At 49.0% G+C, this 22,723-nt stretch overlaps 9 protein-coding genes across 9 annotated transcripts; 4 read left to right on the top strand and 5 right to left on the bottom strand.

Moving 5' to 3' along the window:
- Window positions 1–678: 678 nt before the first annotated feature.
- On the bottom strand, window positions 679–1,758 carry ANOM_006703 (lytic polysaccharide monooxygenase auxiliary activity family 9 protein; the record flags this gene model as incomplete). The annotated part of the gene is made up of 1 exon (XM_015551959.1): window positions 679–1,758. The coding sequence occupies one exon, from the start codon at window positions 1,756–1,758 to the stop codon at window positions 679–681; it is 1,080 nt and encodes a 359-aa protein (XP_015405716.1).
- Window positions 1,759–3,137: 1,379 nt separating this feature from the next.
- Window positions 3,138–4,529, top strand: ANOM_006704 (glutaminase; the record flags this gene model as incomplete). Its single annotated transcript, XM_015551960.1, has 1 exon — window positions 3,138–4,529. The coding sequence occupies one exon, from the start codon at window positions 3,138–3,140 to the stop codon at window positions 4,527–4,529; it is 1,392 nt and encodes a 463-aa protein (XP_015405713.1).
- A 1,129-nt stretch (window positions 4,530–5,658) lies between these two features.
- ANOM_006705 (uncharacterized protein) lies at window positions 5,659–7,017 on the top strand (the record flags this gene model as incomplete). The annotated part of the gene is made up of 1 exon (XM_015551961.1): window positions 5,659–7,017. The coding sequence occupies one exon, from the start codon at window positions 5,659–5,661 to the stop codon at window positions 7,015–7,017; it is 1,359 nt and encodes a 452-aa protein (XP_015405714.1).
- A 301-nt stretch (window positions 7,018–7,318) lies between these two features.
- On the bottom strand, window positions 7,319–9,017 carry ANOM_006706 (Zn(II)2Cys6 transcription factor; the record flags this gene model as incomplete). The annotated part of the gene is made up of 4 exons (XM_015551962.1): window positions 7,319–8,077; window positions 8,131–8,264; window positions 8,356–8,902; window positions 8,958–9,017. The coding sequence occupies 4 exons, from the start codon at window positions 9,015–9,017 to the stop codon at window positions 7,319–7,321; spliced, it is 1,500 nt and encodes a 499-aa protein (XP_015405711.1).
- A 572-nt stretch (window positions 9,018–9,589) lies between these two features.
- On the top strand, window positions 9,590–10,823 carry ANOM_006707 (uncharacterized protein; the record flags this gene model as incomplete). The annotated part of the gene is made up of 5 exons (XM_015551963.1): window positions 9,590–9,689; window positions 9,748–9,903; window positions 9,957–10,237; window positions 10,298–10,600; window positions 10,680–10,823. The coding sequence occupies 5 exons, from the start codon at window positions 9,590–9,592 to the stop codon at window positions 10,821–10,823; spliced, it is 984 nt and encodes a 327-aa protein (XP_015405712.1).
- A 541-nt stretch (window positions 10,824–11,364) lies between these two features.
- ANOM_006708 (amino acid transporter) lies at window positions 11,365–13,422 on the bottom strand (the record flags this gene model as incomplete). The annotated part of the gene is made up of 9 exons (XM_015551964.1): window positions 11,365–11,808; window positions 11,865–12,190; window positions 12,247–12,270; window positions 12,328–12,708; window positions 12,776–12,830; window positions 12,884–12,911; window positions 12,963–13,076; window positions 13,122–13,192; window positions 13,246–13,422. The coding sequence occupies 9 exons, from the start codon at window positions 13,420–13,422 to the stop codon at window positions 11,365–11,367; spliced, it is 1,620 nt and encodes a 539-aa protein (XP_015405728.1).
- Window positions 13,423–14,323: 901 nt separating this feature from the next.
- ANOM_006709 (uncharacterized protein) lies at window positions 14,324–15,827 on the top strand (the record flags this gene model as incomplete). The annotated part of the gene is made up of 5 exons (XM_015551965.1): window positions 14,324–14,512; window positions 14,578–14,664; window positions 14,755–14,982; window positions 15,056–15,198; window positions 15,290–15,827. 5 exons carry the CDS (start codon window positions 14,324–14,326, stop codon window positions 15,825–15,827), a joined length of 1,185 nt encoding a protein of 394 aa, XP_015405729.1.
- A 174-nt stretch (window positions 15,828–16,001) lies between these two features.
- ANOM_006710 (myo-inositol transporter) lies at window positions 16,002–17,828 on the bottom strand (the record flags this gene model as incomplete). Its single annotated transcript, XM_015551966.1, has 4 exons — window positions 16,002–16,280; window positions 16,378–17,216; window positions 17,272–17,577; window positions 17,630–17,828. 4 exons carry the CDS (start codon window positions 17,826–17,828, stop codon window positions 16,002–16,004), a joined length of 1,623 nt encoding a protein of 540 aa, XP_015405720.1.
- Window positions 17,829–18,904: 1,076 nt separating this feature from the next.
- Window positions 18,905–20,825, bottom strand: ANOM_006711 (cytochrome P450; the record flags this gene model as incomplete). The annotated part of the gene is made up of 7 exons (XM_015551967.1): window positions 18,905–19,301; window positions 19,360–19,631; window positions 19,686–19,930; window positions 19,978–20,129; window positions 20,187–20,378; window positions 20,441–20,570; window positions 20,636–20,825. 7 exons carry the CDS (start codon window positions 20,823–20,825, stop codon window positions 18,905–18,907), a joined length of 1,578 nt encoding a protein of 525 aa, XP_015405719.1.
- Window positions 20,826–22,723: the final 1,898 nt, after the last annotated feature.

Raw genomic sequence — 22,723 nt, forward strand, 5'->3', positions numbered from 1 at the left:
GTCTCGGGCTATTGTCTCCCGAGTTTCGGTTAATTAATTGCATATCATGTACATCGTAAAATCCGATCTATGCTTTATGTAAAGACGAAGTGTTGTACCTAAATTCTGAGAAACGGAAGAAGAACAAGAAAAATAAACGGAAAAGCAAAAAGAGAACATGGGATACTCAAGCGGAAATGTAGGAAGTTCTAATTTCTCGGCTAAAAAGTCGCTGCATGGATGCATCAAACACAGGAATCGATAAACACACGAGGCATGAGTCATGAGATGACAGAATCGACGTTATATCCCCTATTTTTGATTTTAGCCCGTAGATTGTGATCTGTGGAAAGTGCTGTGTCGTGTCATTGTCAAGAAACTGGAAAGTTCGTCCACCTTCTATAAGACCTGCAACCAGCAAGGCCTCTCTTCCGTAGCCGACAGGAATTGACAAGAGCATGCCATGGGAATAAAATGCCTGGCTTCCATAGGAAAGACATTGAATTATGCTAGCTAGCGAAAGGGTTAAAATACAACTCAACGACCTATCTCGAGGAATATCTAATAAGGTCCTGCTGGGAATCCTGGCACCAGAAATAACCATCGTGACCACGTGAAGAAGTCAGGATATGTGATTCAGGTTCGCCGGGTAATAATATAGGCCTCTCTCCAATAATGCGACGAGCTTGCAATGCCAGTCTAAACGGCAGAAGCCTTGGGGGTGATGGTGGTTGTGGTGGTCACAGTAGCGGTAACGGTTGTTTGTGGGCCACACGCATTACTCGTAGGCATGCTGTTCGCCTGAGTCGTTACAGTTGTCGTCTCAGTCACAGTCACGTAAACCGGTTCAAGGTTGCAGGAAGTTGGTGAGGTCAGAGAAGTGCTGGCAGCGAGGCTGCGCACGGGCGTTGAAGATGTCGTCGTTTCTGCAACAGCCACCCCGGGTGTTGTGGAAGAAAAGACCGAGCTAGACGAGACGGGGTGAATGGCAGCAGAGTCCGATACAGTGGCAGTCACAGCCGATGCAGACCAGGAGCCTGACGGGGCGACAGAAACCCCAGCAGCCTTGACCACGTTGGAGCCACCGTCCGGCCATACGCGAGGCCCGGGCATGGTGTAGTTGGTCCAATAGGGGCGATACATGTAGAAGAGAATGCCAGGTTCATATCCATCATAGACTCCCGGGATCTGGACAACGGGATAGGGAATGGCGGTGCTATCGCTCTCGACCTCAATCTGCGCGCAGTTGAAGTAGAGCTCCGCGCCACCCCACTCACCGGCGCCATGTAGGGCAATATGCTCGATGCGAACCAAGTATTGACCGGCAGGGGTCTCCTTGGGCAGGGTGAAAGTGAAATTTGATCTACCCGTAACTCCCCATTCGATGCCATCGCTGCCGAACGATGTCGGGCCTAACTCATATATTTTGAACCAGTCGCCGGACCCGTCAAAGTCACGCACGTCCCCAGGCGCCTTCGACAGGTATACCTGCATCGGTCCGGGATGCTCGATCAACGCGCCGAAATCGGTGCCGAAGCCAATGGTGTCGCCGGCCTTGACCTTATAGACGTCGGTCTTGCTGGCAAAGTCCTGTGAACCAACATTGCAGCGGAAGTCGGTGCTGTCGTAGCCGCCCTTGTAAGGCATGTAGCCCTGGGTATCCTCACGCACGTATTCGAAATACTTGGTGAAGTTGCCATTGGCGATGAAATTGGGGAAGAAATAATGAGCGGATGCTATGGGCGCGGCCGCCAGGGCAAGCGCAAGCTGGAACTTCATACTGACGCAACGAGCGAAAATCTATCAAAGAATGTGGTTCAATCGCCAGGACTGATAATTGAAAGAAAGGATCAACAACCAAGAAAAAAAGAAAAAAAAAAAAAGACGAAGAGGAAAAGCAAAGGGCTTTTATCGACTATCCATCTTGGATAATAGACTAGATTGAACTCTGGTACAGCAGAATTGACGGCATGAAGAGCCGGGAAATTGAGGATTAGAACAGCCAGCTCGGCTGCTAATCTGACACGACTAGACGGCACTATGGAGACACCGTTGTTTCAGCCCTAGGCCTGTGGGGGCACAAGTACTCACAACGTACAACATTCCTGCAAGAAAGCGAATTAAGCCTATTATACTAGACATTGCCAAGGACCCTGTGCAACTATCCAGGGATAATCATGGGTAAGATCTAAGTCGGTCAGCCCTACTACAGAGTGGATGACTGCTGGACCCAGCAGGGACTTTAGCCGATGCCATTCTGCCTTATCAACTCGTTTCGTCTGGGTAAAAAGCCCTTACTACGGAGTACGTAGTCCCCTAATACTTAGAATATATTCGGTAAGCGAGTTCACCACTTATTCTGCCATTTGACGCGCCTCAGGATATTGATTTAATTCATCAGCCGAAACACCGAAACTACCCCAAAGCTTACGTGATTGAGTGTGCAGCCAGAGGACTATTTTCTATTAGCTATGCCTCATTCAACTGTATCCAATTCAACGAATGGCGATAGTTTCCCCTTGGACCACACGCAAGTAGTCATAAATTGACTATCTCTGAAGAAGAATCCCTGGTACTTTGTGCCGTGGGTTTTATTACTAGATCGACATGGAATATACAAGAATTTATAGACGAAAGTTGCGTGGAGGGTGCAGTTACAGTAGTGAACAACCGGCATATACTCGTAAGTCTAACTAGGGTTAAAATTAGAGCCAGATGATCAATGTCCTGCTATGAACTAATTCCAGAGAATTGAATAATTGGTTCTTCACTTGATGCAGACCATAATAAGGTTGCCAGATTTACCAACTAACATTTAACTATGATTAATGAACTAGGTTCCACTGTATTATTGACTAGCCCGGTGCTAAAGATCCCTACCACTTTCAATATACTAGTCCTGCTGAATTGTACCGCTTCTAATAATTATACCATATACGAACGTATGCTTTCCTTCCTTACTACTAACCATAAAGTGCGTGGCAGGCGTAGCTAAATCGCAAAACGCCAAGCGGCCAAGATTTCGGCAAAAAAAATCGTAGGTTGAGCTGAGCGTATGTAAGGCTGCTGCCACATGCCGCTTGCGTCAATGACCAAAGTCAAAAAACCTTATACACCCCAACCAGACCATTTCTCCTTCATAATTCTGCAAAAACATCATGAAGTCTCCTATCCCTGACTATCTTCGCCAGGTATTGGAAAAGGCCCGCCCGGAGGAGTCCGGAAACCTTGCCAGCTATATCGATGTGCTGGCGAAAGCGGACCCCTCTAAAATGGCCGTAGCGCTGTCGACGGTAGACGGGAATCTATACTCGGCCGGGGACGACGAGGTCGAGTTCTCGATCCAGTCAATTTCCAAAGCCTTCGTTTATGCCCTGGCCATTGAGGATGCTGGACTGCCACGTGTCTTGGAAAAGGTCGGGGTGGAACCATCGGGCGACGCATTCAACAAGCTGTCGTTGCAACCTGGTACAAACCGACCAATGAACCCCATGATCAATGCCGGTGCTATCGCCTCCCACACCATGGTGGTGGGCGAGAATGCCACAGCAGAGCAGCGGGTGGATCGCATATTGAAGGCATTGTCCAAACTGGCAGGTCGGGAGCTGCAAGTAGATGAGGAAGTCTACGAGGCTGAACTTAAGGACGCCAATCGAAATATCGCCATCTGCTACATGCTCAAGGCAGCAGGCATCATTTCGTGTGATCCACAAGAGGCTGCCCGCGGGTACATCCGCCAATGCTCTATCAAAACCAATGTGCGCGACCTCGCTATAATGGCAGCAACGCTTGGCAATGCCGGCGTACATCCTATCACCGGAGAGGAGATTATGCCCCACGAAAGCGCCCGCCAAGTCCTCTCCGTCATGACTACCTGTGGCATGTACGATTCCTCTGGGGCCTGGGTATCCAGGGTTGGCATGCCCGCCAAGAGTGGCGTGGCCGGCGGTATCATCGGCGCCCTGCCCGGCCAAGTGGGCATTGCCGTCTTCTCTCCGAAACTAGACGAGCGTGGCAACAGTGTCCGAGGGGTCAAAATGTTTGAGCAGCTCTCATCCGACATGGGCCTACACATGATGGACAGCAGCCAGGTTGGAAGAGCCACCGTGCGTACATGGACCATGACCATAGCCGGCGGCGCCGATCAACCCCACGAGTGCGAGCAGGAGGTGCCCGTCTTTGGTCTGCGAGGCGCAGTCCGTTTCGCAGGTTCTGAACGCCTTACTCGCGCTATTGTGCGCGACCTCACCCCTCCGACCTCTGCCAACCCCGAGTATGGGCGATACAGTAATGCTTGTGCCGTTATCTTCTCGTTCAAAGACACTTATTCCCTAAACTATGTCGCCCAGCGAATCATTAGTGAGGATATCCGCCGCCTTCTTGAGGCAGGTAGAAAAGTGGTGGTGATAGACCCTGCCAACGTCCTAAAGATTGACGGCTGCCCTGCTTTTAACGCGATATCTCCTCACGTGGTCAGTGATGAAGCTGAGGCGCGCCATTATATCGGTGGTCAAGGCTGCAGAGCCGTAGCTATTAGTGAGGATAGGTGATTCGTGATGGAGACTGGGCACTACTTTATATAGAGGAGGGAGGTCGGCGTGCTTCTTGATTGTATTGTAACAGTTCGATAATATCAGTATCTCCTTGCTGTGTAGAAACCCATGAACTCAATCGATATCAGACGGATAAATGTTATGGGGTCATGATGCCTGATATTGAAAACGAACAAGATTCCCCTCGGAGATAGATACTGGTTGCAGGACGTCGGATCTCGGGGGTAAGGGTCGACCTCGGTGGAGACTAGTCCTCATTGGGCAGGCAAAGGCGGACCTCTTTATCAAATATGCGGAGTACAATTTAGAGAATCCTTAATTCCACTTCTGCTAGAAGCATATCTGTGGTGCGATTCGGCAACTTACCCCACTGGCACGGATGTTACGCAGATCTTGACCATGCTAGCGCTACTCGACTTCTACTGGAGTGCAATATCCAGAATAAGAAACAGGAAATGAGCTTAGAGACGCCCGCTGCCGCCTGCCAGACACAACCCCACGATTGCGCTCACACCGTGAGTTCTAGAGCGCGTTGGAGAGTTGATACTTTGGTCAGGTATGTGGATAATCAATGAGGTCGCCCGAAGAGCAGTCATCCCTATGGCATTTGCATTCGCGTGTTGACATAGCACCGCCATGCATGCTCTCAAATCCCCTGGAAGCCACCAGAAGAGACCTACTACTTGCATTTAGTTTTTAGTCTATAAGAGCATCAATCTTCACTATTATGTATTGTGCGGCATCAAGCATCCGTTGGTGTGGCCAAGATCATAGCAAAAATACGGATTGCTCAAGCAATGAGGTCAATTTGCGACTGATTTTCAGGGCTGCTAATATCATACTCCATTTTTTAGATTCGACGTTTGTCATAAGCGGAATGGTACCACTAAACCGATCCACTTGACCTGCGGTCTGGCCTCGTTCCTGTGTCTAATTGTAGCAATGCGCGTCGCTCCGGATAATGTCGCAAGCGGACGGTAACCTAGGTCGACTGTCAATTACCCCAGCATACATGATAAATACCCCAACTGTGCCCCTACGAAACTCCACATGTGAACCTATGGGAGCAGATCTAGCATTCTCCTTGTGTTCATTTGATTCGAGTATTTCCTCTCCTTGACAAAGAATGGTCTTCTCCAAGGGAGCAGCTCTTGCTGCTCTGTCCTCTCTTATAACTTTTACCCCACCCGCATTTACCACTTCCAATGAGCAATTGCCACTTCTGAAAGATGTTGACGAGACTGGCACACTCGGTGCTCTCTACCAGCCCAACTCTACAAGCGAACGATCACGCATCGCGGTCTACGTGATGCATGCGGAGCAGGACTACACTACCTTTGTGGCCTGTACAGAGCTGCCTAGGCGCGGTTTCACTACTTTCTGCGCCAACAATGAAGCTAGCAAATATGGATATATGTCCGACCTGAACTTCGAGGACATGATGACCGAAATCAATACTGGTATGTCCTGGCTACGCAACCTAACCGATATCGACAAGGTTGTGATTCTAGGCCATAGCGGTGGCGGCGCAATGATGGCAGCATACCAAAACATCGCAGAGAACGGTGTTTCGGCATGCAATGGTGCTGAGAAGATCTACCCGTGCTCTGATGCGATGGCTGGCCTTGAACCTGCTGATGGCCTAATGTTGCTAGATGCCAATTACGGTCTCTCGACTATGGCGTTACTGAGCCTGAACCCTGCGATCGAGGATGAGACCGATGCATCTAAGTTGAACCAATCCTTGAGTGTCTACAACCCTGCCAACGGATTCAACAATAATACCCAGTCGGAATACACCGCCGACTTCAAACACCGGTTCCAACAGGGTGTCGTGGCACGGAACAACCGCATCTTACAGTATGCCCAGAAGCGCCTAAAGGCACTCGAGGCCGGCAAGGGAATGTTTGGTGACGATGAGCCCCTGACTATCCCAGCTTCACTCTATATTGGATTCAACAATCTATTCTTTGCCCAGGACACCAGGTACCTGCACCATACCACATATTCCTGGCCTTTGCTCCGTAAGAACGGCACCACAACACAAATTGTCCCTTCTGTACGCGTCCCCGGTAACTTTAAGGATTACTCCAACAACTGGCAGAGCGGGGCGCTGAAGACCACCATCCGTCGATTTTTATCTACCTTTGCCATCCGAGTCACCGACAAATTCAACATCAAGGCAGACAACATAGAGGGCATTGACTATGCCTCGAGCCAGACGGCACCACATGCATCCGTTCAGGGTATTCGCGTACCTCTTCTAACCATGGGCATGACTGGTCATTACGAGTACTTAAATGCTGAGAAGCTCCACCTTAATGCCATCAGCAATGACACTGCGATTGCCTTCGTCGAGGGAGCTCAGCACACCATCAACACTTGCACCGAGTGCGAGTCCTATCCGGGTGAATTTGGGGACACTATTGTGACGTGTTTCGATTATGTTGCGGAGTGGTTGGCGAAGCCAGGGCGCTTCATCTAGGCTTTGGAAATTGCTGATATGTCTCCTGTACATATATATAATAAGGCTGTTTAGCGCAAGATACTACACAGTATTTAATGGTGGCTCCAAATAAACTCTTTAGAGGCCCAGGACTTCTTTAATGTCTCTCGTGGCGTGTTACAAACGAAGCGAACATTGCGAGCAGGCGTAAACGAAATCACTACTATTCAATCATGGAATCGCTCATCCAATTACAAACAACAGGTATGTGCCCCTATCCTCGCCCGGGAAGAAAGACTCTGGTTTTAAGCAGATGCGACCGTGGCAAATGACTAGGGAGCTAACACGCTACAAGGTGCAGTTTTGTTTCCGCTGGAACTGCTTCAAGAAAAGCCCCTACATCAATACCAAACATTTTAGTATACTCAAAGATCTGGTAGAACCAGTCGCGCTCAGGGAGATTATAATAGTCCAAGTACCCGAATGCAATTGACACCGGAAAGGAGATCACACCAGCACCCAAAGCAATGGTTTTTGGTTGAAGGAAGTATTCGGCGGATTTGGCAATGTTGACGGCCATTCCGTGCATCTCTTGTGTGTCGCAAGGAAACGGGGGGAACGGAGGCCGACTTCCCTCGGCCGCCTTTGTTAGACAGCTTAGATATAGCATACCGAGATTGCTGCAGAGAAGGACATGAGAGGTCCAGTATAGTAGGTGAATATGACCCGTCTCAAAGTCAGAAAAATACATGCTTGTCGGGGGGAACTTTTCCTGTGGTAGAGCGTGGCTTGAATGAAATTTGGCGGGTTGTTCCCAGTATAGCTTGCTAGGGTAGTCGCTTTTGTATGCTTCATACCAGGCTCGTAGACGTGCAGACAGTTTCAAATATTCCTTGCAGACTGTGGACAGCTTTTGCAAATTCCCAGGAAGGTCCGATGCGTTATGTACTGAGTCAATCGTCTGCAATAAAGCCGGAATTTCCATCATCAGGTCTAGTAAGTATTGTTTCGGTTCCTTCTTATACCCCTTCCAGGGAAGAGACGTCCATTCCGGCGTTGCGAGGTATGTGGGCTTCCTTGTTCCAATACAATGGATCATCTGAAGTGAAGCAAATTAGTCCTGGGGTTGTACACCAACATCGCAGAACCTACAGCAGAAAGCCGCAATCCGTCAAACAGTCTACGTCTCGCCGGGGACCATTCAGTGTCTAGACCTTGTGAGTGAACCAATGAAAGGGCCCCGTAGGTATGACTTGCCCAACCCAGGCCTCTGGTTGATGATCCTTCTAAAATCTGTAATGAGGGCCTGCCGTTAGCACCGACACGGCTACTAATAGGATGGAAGCCCTGCCTCATAGATTGCCAAGAACATCATACTTGCTAGGTTCTCGTCTCGGAGGCCCCGAGTTCCATTCTGAATGGATCTGCGAAGCTGTCTCAGTGATTGAGAATACGATTCTGAGCTTAATCGGGTCAAACGAGGATCCTGGGAAAGGTGACCCATTCGAGCCGCACCAAGTGCTAGCAAAGCTGACTTCAAACTTGGCTCGTCTACATCGAGGTCAGGGGTAAAGGCCATCCAGTCGATATAACTCGACTTTCCAAACACGTCTAGCCCCGTTTGGATGACATTGTTATGGAAGTATGCGCCACAGTAATACGCAACCGCAGAGCGCTGGAGGCTAAGGGCATGGGAGGATAGCCCACTGCTGCACACGCGATGTGTGGCCACAAGGTCTGACCGTGTATCAACCTCTCGACTGTCGGAGCTAACTTCCGTGGTCGAACTAGACTCCGGTGCCGCTTGACTGGAACGACATTTGTCCTGATAGGATACATTGATGAACTTCATTTCGCGCGCATAGCCCGGACAGGAAGTGTTTCGCGACAGGCATTGACCGCACGATGGTCGCTGTTCGTCGCACTATCGATATAGTTCAGTGGGACAAGCTCAGTATCAGCCAAAGTATGCCACTCACACGCTTCTTGCGCCTCCGACAAGCATGGCAGCCTTTCGAGCCTCCTGCAATTCGTGCCATTTTATCGAGAGTAATGATATCAAGTGCTTTGTTCTATTCTATTCCACCCCAAACATAGATTGAGACCCAGATTCATACCCTTCAGAGGATCATTTGTGGCCCTTACATAGACCATATCGTGGGGCTGTGAAGGTTGTCCACGGAATACGAGGTACGAATGGATCTGGTGCCAAGGTTGAAACAAAGTCCAGAAAACATTGGACCATTTGACCCGGCGCAATACATTTCCTAACTTGGTATGGCTCATACTGACTAAGAGATTGCCCACGTCGTGGTTGGTCGTTATATATAGCGTCATATTCTAGTTGAGTAGGCTTCAATATATCCATTCATCTGCATGGAAAACAGATACATTCATGATCAGGAAGCGCAAAATCTTTCTCGATCCAGTATTTAGTAGTTACAATGATGCCTAATGCTCAATACTTCTACAATCTTGTTAACTCAACAATTGAACCTGGTATAAACGTTGTTATCTTAATAGATAGGTAGTTTAAAACATATAAAGCAGTCTCCGGAATCTCACACCCCCTCACTACTTCTATAAATCACTTCATCTTTGATTATCAACTATGGACGGTGTTGCTTCAAGTACTCCTAAGGCCAGACCCCGCTGGCTCCAAAAGCTATACAACACTTTGGGATTCAAAAAGGGGTATAACCTCATTCTATGTATGTCCCGTTTTGCGACCCGCGTGTGTATAACGACAAGAAGCTCACCGTATCTCAGTCTTCATCTTCGGCGGTGCTTGGATGGGATTCACGCTTGCTCGTCTGGAATTCCTAGACTTCTCCACGTTCTGCGACAATGCAGCGCCCGGGGAGTGCTTTTACTATAAGGGGCGGGGATACGTAGGACTATACCTACACCTCGGTTGTATACTTCGTATGCATCTTCACACGGGAATGTCTTCAATCGAGTTGCTAACATCATGTCAGCCGCTGCCTTCCTTGCCTTCTTCCAATTTATCCCAACCATCCGATACAGGGTTATACTGTTCCACCGCATCAATGGTTATATCATCATCCTGCTGGTCTTGCTCTCCCATGCTGGGACATTCATGATTGCAAGACATGCTTTCGGAGGACTCATTCCCACCCAAGCCGCCATAGGCCTTCTGGTGATTATATCGACCTGTGCCATTGGCATGGCGTACTACAATGTGAAGCGACTACAGCTAGAACAGCATCGAGCCTGGATGTTACGGGCGTTTTTCTATGTAAGACCACTTTTCTCCAAAGAAACCTCTGCGAGCCTACTAAACATCGTCTCTTCACAGATGGGATGTATCATCACCGTGCGCATAATCCTCGTCATATCGACGACGATCATCTCAATCTCACCGAGCTATTACATGGCACAACCGTGCGACAAAATCGACTTCATGATCGGAAAAGAACAAACACTCGAGCGCTACCCCGACTGTGCCAGCTTTTACAACGGGTCGCAGCCGGCACAGAATGCCCTTGTCCTGGGCGACTTCAATGGCGATGCGGACAGAATAGGAACCGCCATGAACATGAACTTCGGGATGGCACTTTGGCTCGCCTTGTTTCTTCATGTTATCGGTGTGGAGATATATGTAAGTTCAGCAGGGTCGATGCTTCTCTAGCTAAGTATAAAGTACCACGGAAGCTGACTTGAATCGCGAATCTCACTAGTTGCAATTAACCCCGAGAGAATCTCAACGACTGCGCGAGATATCCTACGCTCGACAGTTGGAAGCTGGGTTCGAAGACCCTGGGAGGGCGGGCCTGACTGTCGACAAGTTTGGCGATAGTGAGCCTTGGGTTTCTGGAAAGTGACGTCGGTGAATGTTGCCCGATAGCTTGATCTATCTTATGGGACATCTGACCCCGGTGGATTGCGGATAGGCCTTTATTGAAAGAGCTGTGCTTAGTGAAGTTAATGCTTTTGGTTTTCTGCGTCTCTATATATGAGATTGAAGATAGGGTTACGTTTTCAAACTATTTAGTGGGTGTGTATGTGGGATTTGAATTGTAAGAGAGTATCGAGTACCAACAATTGACGCACAAACAGACGAACATGTGTAGAGACCTGTAAGGTAGGTCTTGAAAGATGAAATCCGAGGATGTTCTTAACTGCGTTTCACCATTTTGGGTCAAAGGGGCTCAACTAAAAGGAATAAAGTCACAAGAATTGGTGATACTCTATCTGTCCTTCTCGTAGTTGGTCGGTAGTACTCAGACTCGAATTCAGGAACTCACGCAAATATGAAACCTGGACCACAGGTTGTTCTTTTCTTCCTCTGATGTTTTCCCTGCATTTTCAACACGCCATTGGCATAGGGCATTGTTCGACGTGAAGCTGGAGCTTAAGAAGTAGTCAATGGAACTTCCGGCCTTCTACCTTCACAACAGGGCCTTCATAAACCTTCCTCGCAACCAACCAATACAACACTGCAGATAGTCCCATGACCCCGACAAACAGAACCGGTGCCCAGTTCAGAGTTTCCGCAGTGACTTCTCGGTTCACAGGCCAAAAGCTCCAGAAGAATGCCCACAAAGCATACACGAGCGCTAGTATGTTTATTGGCATGCCGAATCGACCAAGCGACCAACGGGAAGGTGGTAGTGGTGGAGACTTTGTTATGCGGCGCACGATAACACAAGCAATGGAGATCATATATGTAGCCATGAGAGGGCTGGTAGAGAGCGATAGCAAAGCGTTCATTGCGACACCAGAACCAATATTGATCAGAAACATAATGAGTGAAAAGGCGCATGTTATGATGACCGAGTTGACAGGGATATGGAGTGTAGGGTGAACCTATTCACAATATCAGTATTGAATGGAGCAATTGCTGCAATCGATGAGGGACATACAGCTCCAAGCCAGGCTGAGAAAGGTAGGCCATTATCGCGAGCGAAGGCGAAGGTCTGTCGCGATGCTGACGCTATACAGCTAATAGTGATCATGAAAAATAGGAGGAGGATGACCACCAATAAGATACTTGCACCAGTTGCATTTTTCGTAGCCTCAGAAAACACATGGATGAATGGTAGACCAGTAGGGGAGTCAAGGGCTTCTTGCACGTTGGGCATTATAAATAGATATGTGAGAACTGAACCAATGGCAAATGGCATATTCAGGAAAAATGACAGTATCATGGATTGAGGAACTGTAGCACCGGCGTTCTCAATCTCTTCAGCTGTAATATAATTAGCCACGCATAAGCCACCCTACCAAGTAACAGGAAGATCTTACACATATGTGCGACCGAGTCAGAGCCTAGTATAGGACAGAATCAGTAATAGCCTGTTGAAGCCCGATAGTTAGGACACTCACCCATAACAGTAAACATTTGGGACACCTGTCCTATCATCACAGCCAAAGATGGGTTTGCCCATTCAGCTCCGTAATCCTTAAACCCGAAGAATACGTCTTGTGCCTTTGCCTTGGGGGCGAGGACGAGTAGGGTGACTATAATTGGAGCAAATGCGAAGAAGTGGAACGTGACAAAAATGCCCTCTGCAAGCGGCAGATGCTTTGCAGCAAATATATTAAAAAGGCTCATACCAATTGACGCTGCAGAGACAATCAAGGTTCCTTGCCAACGAGCCGGTACATATGTCTCATTGTTCAAGAAGATCATGCCCTGGATCATTGTTCCGGTTAAATAGGTATCAAATGCCACAACGCTCTGCCAGGCGAGTGCCGAAAGCCATCCTATAGTAAACCCATGTGTTAGCATGCATGGTCAGTTTAATGACATCCACAGCTTTCGCACACCTACCGGAGGCATAGCTAAGAAACCTTTGGTATTTCCTAGGAGCGAATTCAGATACCCACTAGTAAGGAGTTTCAGCTTCACACTTTCCGTCGTCCGGGATAGACTACATACATGGTACTGGCCACCTGCGGTAGGTGCCCTATGTGCGCTATATTAGCCCTATAGTCGAAAGCTAAATTGCCGTACTTACATAGAGGACATTTCAGCCAGAGAAAGGACAATAAAAAGCTGTCCGCAGTATGCCCACACCAGCGACCAAAACAGACACGGTCGCCCGCCGGTCCTCAAACCCTGGGAGGTTGATCTAGCATCAGGTTAGCTAGTTCCTGACAGGTGCAGATGTACCTACGTTAGCACATTCTCCCACGTTCCCATGATACATGTGGTGAAGCCAATGGTACTGATAAGCCGGAAGTTCCTCTTTTAAGCATTAGTGCTGTACCTTGAAAGGTGCAGGCAGGCTGGATACAAACCCTCAATTCTTGTTTTTTACCCATCCGATGCATGTCTCTCTGGTCGTTCATCGTGAATCCAGTTCTGACGTCCTTCGATACATCGTCAATAAGACATTCCCTCGTATCAGGCATTTCCTCCACATGTGGGGTGCGGTCCGAGCCCACTTCTTTCAGTTCCAATCGCTCGTTAGCCATAATGACGATGAAGGATACAGATTCGCAGATCTGAGAAGGTTGACAGATTGTGGTGAGAATTGTGTTAAGAAATTGAAGAATGGGGGTATCCTACGCTGCGTCAATTTCACCCCCTGAGGAGGATACGTAAATACGAGCACAGGGTCACATCACCATTGCATCTCGCTAGGTTGTACACGGACTGTAGTGGGTTATAGTCTGCGTGTGGAAGTCTCAACATCGATTGGAACATCTCCCAAGCTGCCCAATGGCCTCGCCGGTGGCGCATAGCTTGCATAATATCGCAGTTAAGTTTCAGGGATCATGCACAAAGAACCCCCCCCGTTGGGCCTTTAGTCGTGCGAGGCCTCTTTGCCAACGCTCTGAGTGATTAGAGTCTCGATCTGATAGATCATGCGCTTCCAAGATCTGCCTGCCTCTTGGCGCTATTTCTTGCTTTATTACAGAAGGTACGGCTTGAGGCCGTCGTTTTTCCAGACAAGGCAATGCAGGTATAAAACCATGAAGTTGCACACATATGTGATGTATACTACCTAGTAGCCTTCCAACATACCCTTTCACTGGGGCCATGTAATTCTGCGCCTCCCGCATTGCACTAGAGCCATTAATATCTTGATCAGACTTGTTCTAGCCCCGCCCCGCTCAATCTCGTAAGCCGTTTTCCAAATCAAGGGACAATGTCCGACCGTTTGTGAAACAGGATAATCTGAGTTAATAGAGAAGCGCGGGTGTGTGCCAAGGAACCCTCCGCTGTCGGGTGCATTTATACACCGTTACGAGAGTCCAGGATCCCTTGTCCGCATGCCGAAGCCTTGGAGGTACCTCCCTTGGGGTTCTCTTGATAGCCAAAGGGCCTTTTCAAGTATTTGAATGCAGTTCGGTTCCTTTAGTTCCAACTAGGATGGCTTTCCGCACATATGAAGACCATTCCTCCATGGAGTTTACGCCGGAGAATCATGTCGCAATCATTGTTATTGCGGCAGTAGTTGGATTGGTCTGGTCGATATTGATGATTATAATGAGAATATACTTGCGATTGCGCCTTATTCCTCCGCTTGGTGTTGACGACGCAGTCGCTGTTTTTGGAACGGTATATAAACAGTCTTATCTCATCTCATCCGTTTCTAGTATAAAAACTAACTGATACAACCAAAGATTGCGGGCGTAGTTCAGACATCAGTAACACTGCACGCTGTGCACAACGGCATCGGCAAACAGGAAGACTTACTCGCGCCCGACGACGTTGATACCGGATTAAAGGCATGTTGTTGAATTTCATTGTGCTTTATAGGATATGACAACCCAGTTACTGACTGTGTCTTATTCGAGTAGAGTATATACATTGCCTGGTTGCTTTACCCAATCGCGATCTGTTCGTCCAAAGTATCGTTGGCATTACTTATAGCGCGCCTTACAGTAGTCAAGATGGAGCTTCGCGCAAGCCATGCGCTCGGCGGAATAGGCGTGCTGTGGGGAGTTGTTTCTGTCATTGTGGCAGCAACGCAGTGTAAGCTGCCGCAGCCATGGAATATTGGGGCGTCCCATCAATGCGATAGCATGGTATAGTCTATACCCAGTCAGTCTATATACATTACGCAGTATAATCTTTCTAACCTGTCTCATGGTCATCAAGTTCGTCCGATGGACTGTTGTTGAGGCAGGAAATATGTTGATCGAGCTGCTAATCCCCGGCCTCATCATTATGGTGCTTTGGAATCTTCAGGCACGATTAAAGGCAAAGCTTACAGTCCTGTTGGCCTTTTCAGTGCAACTTCTGTGAGTGGTTCAAAACCTATTTCCCTTATCTCCGTGAAAAGGTTCATATCCGAGGTCATACTAACACAATCTAATACCATGCCTCCAATAGTGTTGCAATCCCAACAATCTTCCGATTATTACTCCTCCAGGAAATGACAACAGAAGACATTCGTAGTGACCGGACTTTCGCATTGACTAATACGGTAGTGCTCACTGAAATCACGATGCACTTTTCCCTCATGGCTGCTACCTTTCCATGTCTTCGCAAATTCCTGCAGGCGTTTGATACCCATCTAGGCGCAACTACACATATGACTACTGACCTTGATGACACAGACAACACTGGTTCAAAGGGAAGTTATGTGCTGAGGTCCTTAGAACACCCCTCTCAGGGAACAGGTAGCAGCTTCGAGCAGTGGCCTCGACATAGTCGCCGACCCGGTCGGAAATATCAACCACATACCGTGACAACTATTTCAGCGGGCAGCGATTCGAATCCTCAGGCACATGGGGCTGATGGAGGGAAAAAGGAACACATGGGCAATCAGGATATAGAAAGTGGGAGTGTAGAAAGCGACGATAGCCAATTTGCCATGATCAGGCGGACGCAACATTGGGAGGTTACGATAGAGTCGAGAGGAAAGTGATACAGGCATAGAATAATGGCATCTGATGATGCCGACCTGTGGTACGACCTACAGCATTTGGAGCGTTTTGTTCTAGAAGCCGGATTCGATAACTCGTGAATACCCAACTTTATTCATATATTGTCATCACATACATAATTCTCCTTGGTGAAGCTATAGGTCTGGAGCAGTGTTCTAGTGCCCAAATGAGGTGACTGTGGCAGCCTTGGCCTCATCACGATGCTCCTTCTGCCATTTCTTGGAGTAGCCCACACCAAAGCCATCGCTGAAGACCTCACGAATGGCCTCCAGAGGCATGCCCTTGCATTCCGGGAAGAAGAACAAGACAAATACCCAGCCAGTGAAGCAGATGCCAGTGTAGAACCCAAATGCACCGCTCGGCGTGATGCCCTTCATCATGGACAGGAAGGTAGAGGAAATGATAATATTGGTGCTCCAGCAAGTAACGGTGTTCTGTTCCACGACTGTTAGTCATATCGAACTTGAATACATATTGGGACAAAGTGAAAATGGGAAAGGGGATCATTGGGGAATAGGAAGGAGAACATACCATCATTGTCCCTACAGCTCGGACTTCAAGTGGAATCAATTCGGTTCCAATCCATGCAATGGTCGCAACACCTGACGAATAGCAAGCAACATAGCAAATGATGGTCACCAGGACTACAATTCCCGGCCAGCCAACATTATCGGTCTCCACTTCCAAGGTTTGCAGGTTCACTGGAATATAATGGAACGCGACCGCGGTGATGAGCATACATATGGCCATGCCAAGCACGGTAGTGGTCAAAATAAGTCGTCGTCCAAATCGATCCACAACCAAGAGGTTGACGACCGAGAAGACAAAGTTAGTCCCTGAGACAGTGATACCGACGGCTGTGGGGTTGTTGAATCCGACGATGGAGAAGAGCTTGGCCGCGTAATACATAAGCGTGTTGAACCCTCCTAATTGACTGATGGCCATAACCACGCATGCAGTTAGGACGGCGCGACCCGTTGATGGGGTCGTGAAGACACGTTTAATCGTCGCCCAGATTGTGTCTTCGGACATCGCGTGCGTTGCTTCCTGAAGCGACAGTTCAATCGATCGGATCTTAGCTTCGCGCTGGTCGGTGGTAGACCGTGGGTAGATGCGCTTGAGGACAGCATCTGCGCTTGCATTGTCACCACGTGAGACCAGCTGACGAGGCGACTCGGGACAGAGGAAGAGGAGCGCAGCAAGCGCGAGGGGCGGTGCAGCTCCGATCCCGACAGTTGCGCGCCACGCTTCTCCCTTCACCTGTGCGAAGCCGGCCCCGATCGCGCTCGCTAGTAACTGACCAAAGGTAACGCTCATGTTGTTGAATGCCACCATGCGGCCCCGATATTTGGCAGGGGCTATTTCACCGACTATAGATTGATTAGTATGCCAGCTAGCGGAGGTGAATAACGAGAGTGGACGTACTGTACAGAGGGACCACCATGGCAGCACTGCCGACACCGAGGCCCACGACGAACCGACCGACCGCAAACTGAGGCACAGAATAAGAACATGTCTGAAGCACGGTTCCCAGCACGAAAAGGATACAGGCCCCCCAGATGGGCCAGCGGCGACCAAAGCGATCGGCAGACAGACCAGCTCCCACTGCGCCGACCAAAGCACCACCGCTCGTCAGTGAGGTGACAAGTTCTTCCTCGCTGGAGCTCAAAGTATGACCGAGGGACGTTCCAATCGTCACCAGTACTGAGGAAATATAGCCTGTGTCGTATCCTGGGAGGGAGATTGTTAGTTCCGCCTTTCTGATTCTCTGCGACAGACATACCGAAGAGAAGGCCACCGATTGAGACGGTTACGGAGATCAACCACGCGGCCTTGGAGGCCGCCGTGTCTTCAATGCCACTCAGCTCAGAGACATCCTGGAGACGTCCCTTTTCGGCATCTATCGTGTCAACGTGCTCCACTTGCTCTGTCTTTTCTTTCTCGTACGAATCATCGTCGCCATCGTACTGATTCGGTGCCATGATGCGGAGCTTGGTGAGATTTGATCTGAAAATTTCCAAATATGAACGGTTTCACTAAAAGAAAAGAGCAGCTGATCGATTGAGGTAGGTAGTGGAGAGACTCAGAGATAACGCTTCCATGTCAAAAACGCCAGATGGAGTCCGGGGATGCATGAAGCCTTTTAATTCTTTGGTTGATAGACATCTAGCCCCAGACTAATTGCGCTCCATTCTTCCCCACTCACCCAGGTCCATTTTACCTTTCCCCGTGGGGTACATATCGAAGGCCAATGATGTTCCTCCGATCCAGCAATGTCAAAGACCCCAGACAGCTAAGAATGGCTCTCCAGATTGTGGCACTGGAGGTTCAATAACCGATGGAATGGATAACCGACAGAACCGGGGGAAGATCGTTTAGCCACGCGGAGTAAGTTACTCTCCTGGTGGCGCCCAGGCCCTAACTGACTTTCGAACCAAGTCCAAGGCGCAGTCGATACCCCAGGTTGACCTTTTTCTCCGCATTGATAGGCGTCTGGGGTCAACCTTAAATCCCAGGCAGCCCCACTCAGCCCCTTCGAGAGGCAATTCTTTCCAGCGGGGTTTATTCCCTCTTTCACTCATTCTTTATGTTCAATCTGTTCAATCCTTTGAAAGCCCGTGTATGCCAAGCATATATCCGCGTGGGATTTTCATGTTGTAAGTTTCCCCGATTTCTACATCCCAGGGTGGCCGACAGACTTTGGCACGTTCCAGACAAGCCAAGACGTCTTTCTCCTCACGTTTGTCCGCTTGCGGCCAGTGAGACGCCGTGATGATACGATGGGGAACTTATACAAGAGAGCATGACATCATTGAATTATCTCTCCTATTGAGGCATCTCTCCTAAAAGTGGGTATCGAGTGGACCTTGGCGGGTACAAGTGGGTATGTGTGTAAAAGTCCAATCGAAATTCCCTCGTGAATGATACCAGTCTCACTGCCCTTGGTTAAACCGCATACTTGGGAAGCATTTGGCTATTTCAATCATACAATCCCTTCAAAGGGCACTCGACTCCTCCCCCACACTCCTAAACATCTTGGCGATAGCTGACTGGCAAATCAGGTTTTCGGCAGGGCAAGTTCCTCCGCGTGGCTCTTTTCCCATGGGTAGCTCTTCTCAACTGCCCGAATAAGACTCTCATGTTCGGGACTACGGACGCGAATGCTCAACTCAAATGGAGCCGGGTGACTGATAACCCCTGTTGAAAACTCAGGAGTAACGGGGACTTCTTTTCCGTCTCGAACCGCATTGGTAATGTTGAAGACGGCCAAGGACCGCGCGATGGCAAGGTAAAGATTGGCATCAGCTAGGTGCTGTCCGGGGCAAATCCGGCGCCCGAATCCGAATGACAGTAAATGCGGGTCATATTCTGGTGTTCGCCCATTGACGCTCAGGAAACGCTCTGGCTTAAACTCCATTGGGTCGTGGTAGAGGTCTGGATCATGAGCCATGGCCCTGTATGTGTGAGGTATGTCAGCGGATAGCACTGGAGATGCAAAGATGGCTAGCGCACCAGATATTTGGGACCAGGATCGCGCCCTTAGGAATGAGGTAGCCTTTGTATGTATCATCCTCGCTTGACGCATGAGAGACCCCCAGTGGGGTCACCGGATGCCATCGGAGGACCTCCTTCACCACAGCATCGATATATGGCAGACCTTCACGGTCAGACATGTCCGGTAGACGGCTCGTTCCGACCACACGGTCAATTTCCTCCTGGGCCCTCTTCTGCACATCCGGATTCAGCACCATAGCCTGGAAAAAACATGCCAATGACGAGACAGTCTAGGGCAACAGTTAGCTGCGGACACCCATGAATCGCTTTGCCGGGGAATGTACTGTGTCAGCTCCTCCACCGTAGAGCGACTGCGCAGACCACTTCGCCACGATTTCCTCCTCCGAGCCTGGCTCTACACGACCATGATCCAGAAGACGCGATACGTACGACGGGACATACTTCTGCTGTTTAAGCTGTTGTCGAACAAACTCGTAGGGCACATCCTTCATCGCGGTCACCCTTTTCTTGTATGCCTTGGCTGTCTCTTGCCAGCCGCTACCGGGAAACCAGCCGGGTAGGTATTTTACTGCATCTGGTCAGCACCCATTCTGATATATAGCGCAGGCCTCATACACATGGGGATGAAGTTGACCAGCCAAGCCCCAGGAAGGACAAGTTGCGAAAAGTCCTCCATCGCCTTATCGACCAAGTCAACCAGAGGGTCACGCGCGTGTGGCTCAGTGATATAACCGTATCCGACTCTCAAGATAATCGAACCAGCCTCTCTAAACGCAGGCGATGCTTTAGTGAGTTGATTCAAGTCTGAATTTCGAACAACTCACTTCCTGATGTGCTGAATGAGGTCATCCGGGTTGCCAAGTATACGGAACACTAGACGATGTGTTTCCATATCGATGATATTGTGATATTTTGAAATCAGAGTGACAGTGCCCATCTCTTGGTGCAGGGCTTTCCGATAGGCGCGGAGCCGACTGTTGTACGGCACCAACCCCAGTGTATCCTCCCAATCCGTTCTAGATACTCAGCCAGTTAGCCATATTTCGCTTTGGGTTTCAAAAGCTTTTGGCTACCGCACATTTCTGCGATGGGCAGGTGAGGCCTGGAGGAGTGCAATCCCGAGCGCTTCTCCATCAGATCCATCACTACCTGACGGTCGTTCATGATGACGAGTGTTTGTCCGAAAATCGTTACCGAGCTAATTGGCCCTATTCAAAGGTTCTACGATTAGTACTTCGAATCCTGTAATTTCCGCCTTCAATCATCGTGTTACCATAAAGCGCCTTATGCTTGAGCCAGTGCAACCAGTCTGGCGTGCCCGGTGACGGTAAGTCCTGCAGGTTGCCGATAATGGGCTTTGAAGGAGGGCCTGGTGGGAGCCTGCTTGGCTTCCGCTTCCCCAGACTCCATCGGATGATGTAGAGGCCAGCGAGGCCCAAAAGAAGGCTGACTACCAGCGACATGACGACGACAAACCGCTACAGCGAGGTCGAGTGCCACGATCCGGGCTTATCCCAGTTTTATGGGACTCCCTTGAGATCAGACCTAGCTGCCGATCTCTCCCTTCATTCAGCTGAACAGGCGGTGGCAACAATGACCAGGGGGGGTTACATCGCCTTTGCAATAATCATCTCTCGCAACACTGTGGTTGGTTCAATCTAGTGCTTAGTGGAGCCAGTGCCCTGCAAGATATATGAAGAATGCGCATGTCTTCAACAAGGGCCTGGGTCTTGTTTCGCTTATCTACTGTGGCTTTACGCCACATCGTGTATTAGTGTCTCCATGATTCTTGATTCGGCTTTTACTTGGGTTTTTGTCATGTAAATCAGGACCAATCCGTTCCTGTCAAATGTCCCAACCCACGTCTGTGCTACAAATGGTCGAAATCCAAGAGACTAAACCACAATAGTGCATTAGCGGGCATTGTGCCGTATTTGTATGGTTTGTGCACATTCCTCATCTGTCAGAAAAACCTTCAAGATTCTAGTATGAACCTAATGTGACTCCTGTTCATACGGCCGCAATTGACACGGATGGTCAAGCCGGTGTTCTTCGGACTTGATCGTCTGATACAACCTAAAATCTCGCTGACGAAACGGGTAACTAGCAGCCAAATACCTGTCGGAACATTCTCATTCTCCTGGTATGTAAGGATTACGGATTGTACGAAAAGCCTGGCAATACCGCAAGGCACTTCGAGCCACCCTCTGCATGATGGGCGGGCCGACGGACATCACCAAGCCCTAAGCCGCTGAGATCAGGGGCTACCCACTACCGGGTACAATCCGCAAGAATCATGAATCTTCAATGAAGAACCAACACAGAAGAAGAACTTTTATTTTAGGAGCACCAGACTGCGGCACTTTCGTCAAGAGCCGACCACATCCCTTTCTCGCCAGTGCCGCCGTAATCTGGATTATGTTGTACCACTCATAGTGAGTGCAGCGTTGTCGTACAAGGGCGTCCCCTGTCTTGATTCTTTCTGATTACATTTTTCTTTCTTGTTTATTGTTTCTTTTTCTGCACAGGGAGAAAAAGCCGACGCTACCAACGCCATGCGTGACCACCAGCTCCACCCTCTGGAAATCTACCAATAGAAAACTACTTACCTTCTTCGACCGCGTTTCCCCGACGGTGCATATCTTTAGTCACACATGCAGCTAGGGGGATCCGCCGTCTACCGTAGGCCGTATGGAGTGTAAGGTCGCTGCCCTAGCGCTCACTATTGCCACGTAACTGCTGCATGTCTTACACTAGGCCATATACGGATTAGTTCGGGAACGGCCCGATCAACACTCCACAGTCTGTCTGGACGGAATTTTGCAATCGGCATCCCTACCTGGAGCAGATCCTTGAACAATTTCACAACAGAGATATCTTCATAGCTATGTATTTGTCTATTTCAGGTATAATATCGTATGCCTGGACAGTACATCACTCATCAGCCATCCCTTGGATCACAAGGCTCGTGCTCCCTATGTAACCTGTATTGCTATATATATATTCGCTAACATCACCTAGTTAGTGTAAAATTACCTCTAATTGACCATGAGATATTCGGTGAAGACATACTCTACCTTGAATATTGATACAAGTATTCCTCTATCCAGGTTATCCATACGTGAATTGTAACTATGCTCATGGCACTCACAACCTAAGCAATTATAATCCACAGACTCGTAATACATTGACGTTGTGCATGTCAATTTCTTATACAAGGCCTCGCTCACAAGGGTACCTACCTTTGGGGACCGAGTAGATATCAATATAGCTTATACATAAACAGAGGAGACCCTCTCCAGAATATTGCTTTCTTTCTTATTTTCTTTTTTTTTTCCTCAGCGGATTGCTTTAGAGTTTT

Source organism: Aspergillus nomiae (assembly GCF_001204775.2).
Source record: "Aspergillus nomiae NRRL 13137 chromosome Unknown contig00188, whole genome shotgun sequence".
Taxonomy (NCBI): domain Eukaryota; kingdom Fungi; phylum Ascomycota; class Eurotiomycetes; order Eurotiales; family Aspergillaceae; genus Aspergillus; species Aspergillus nomiae.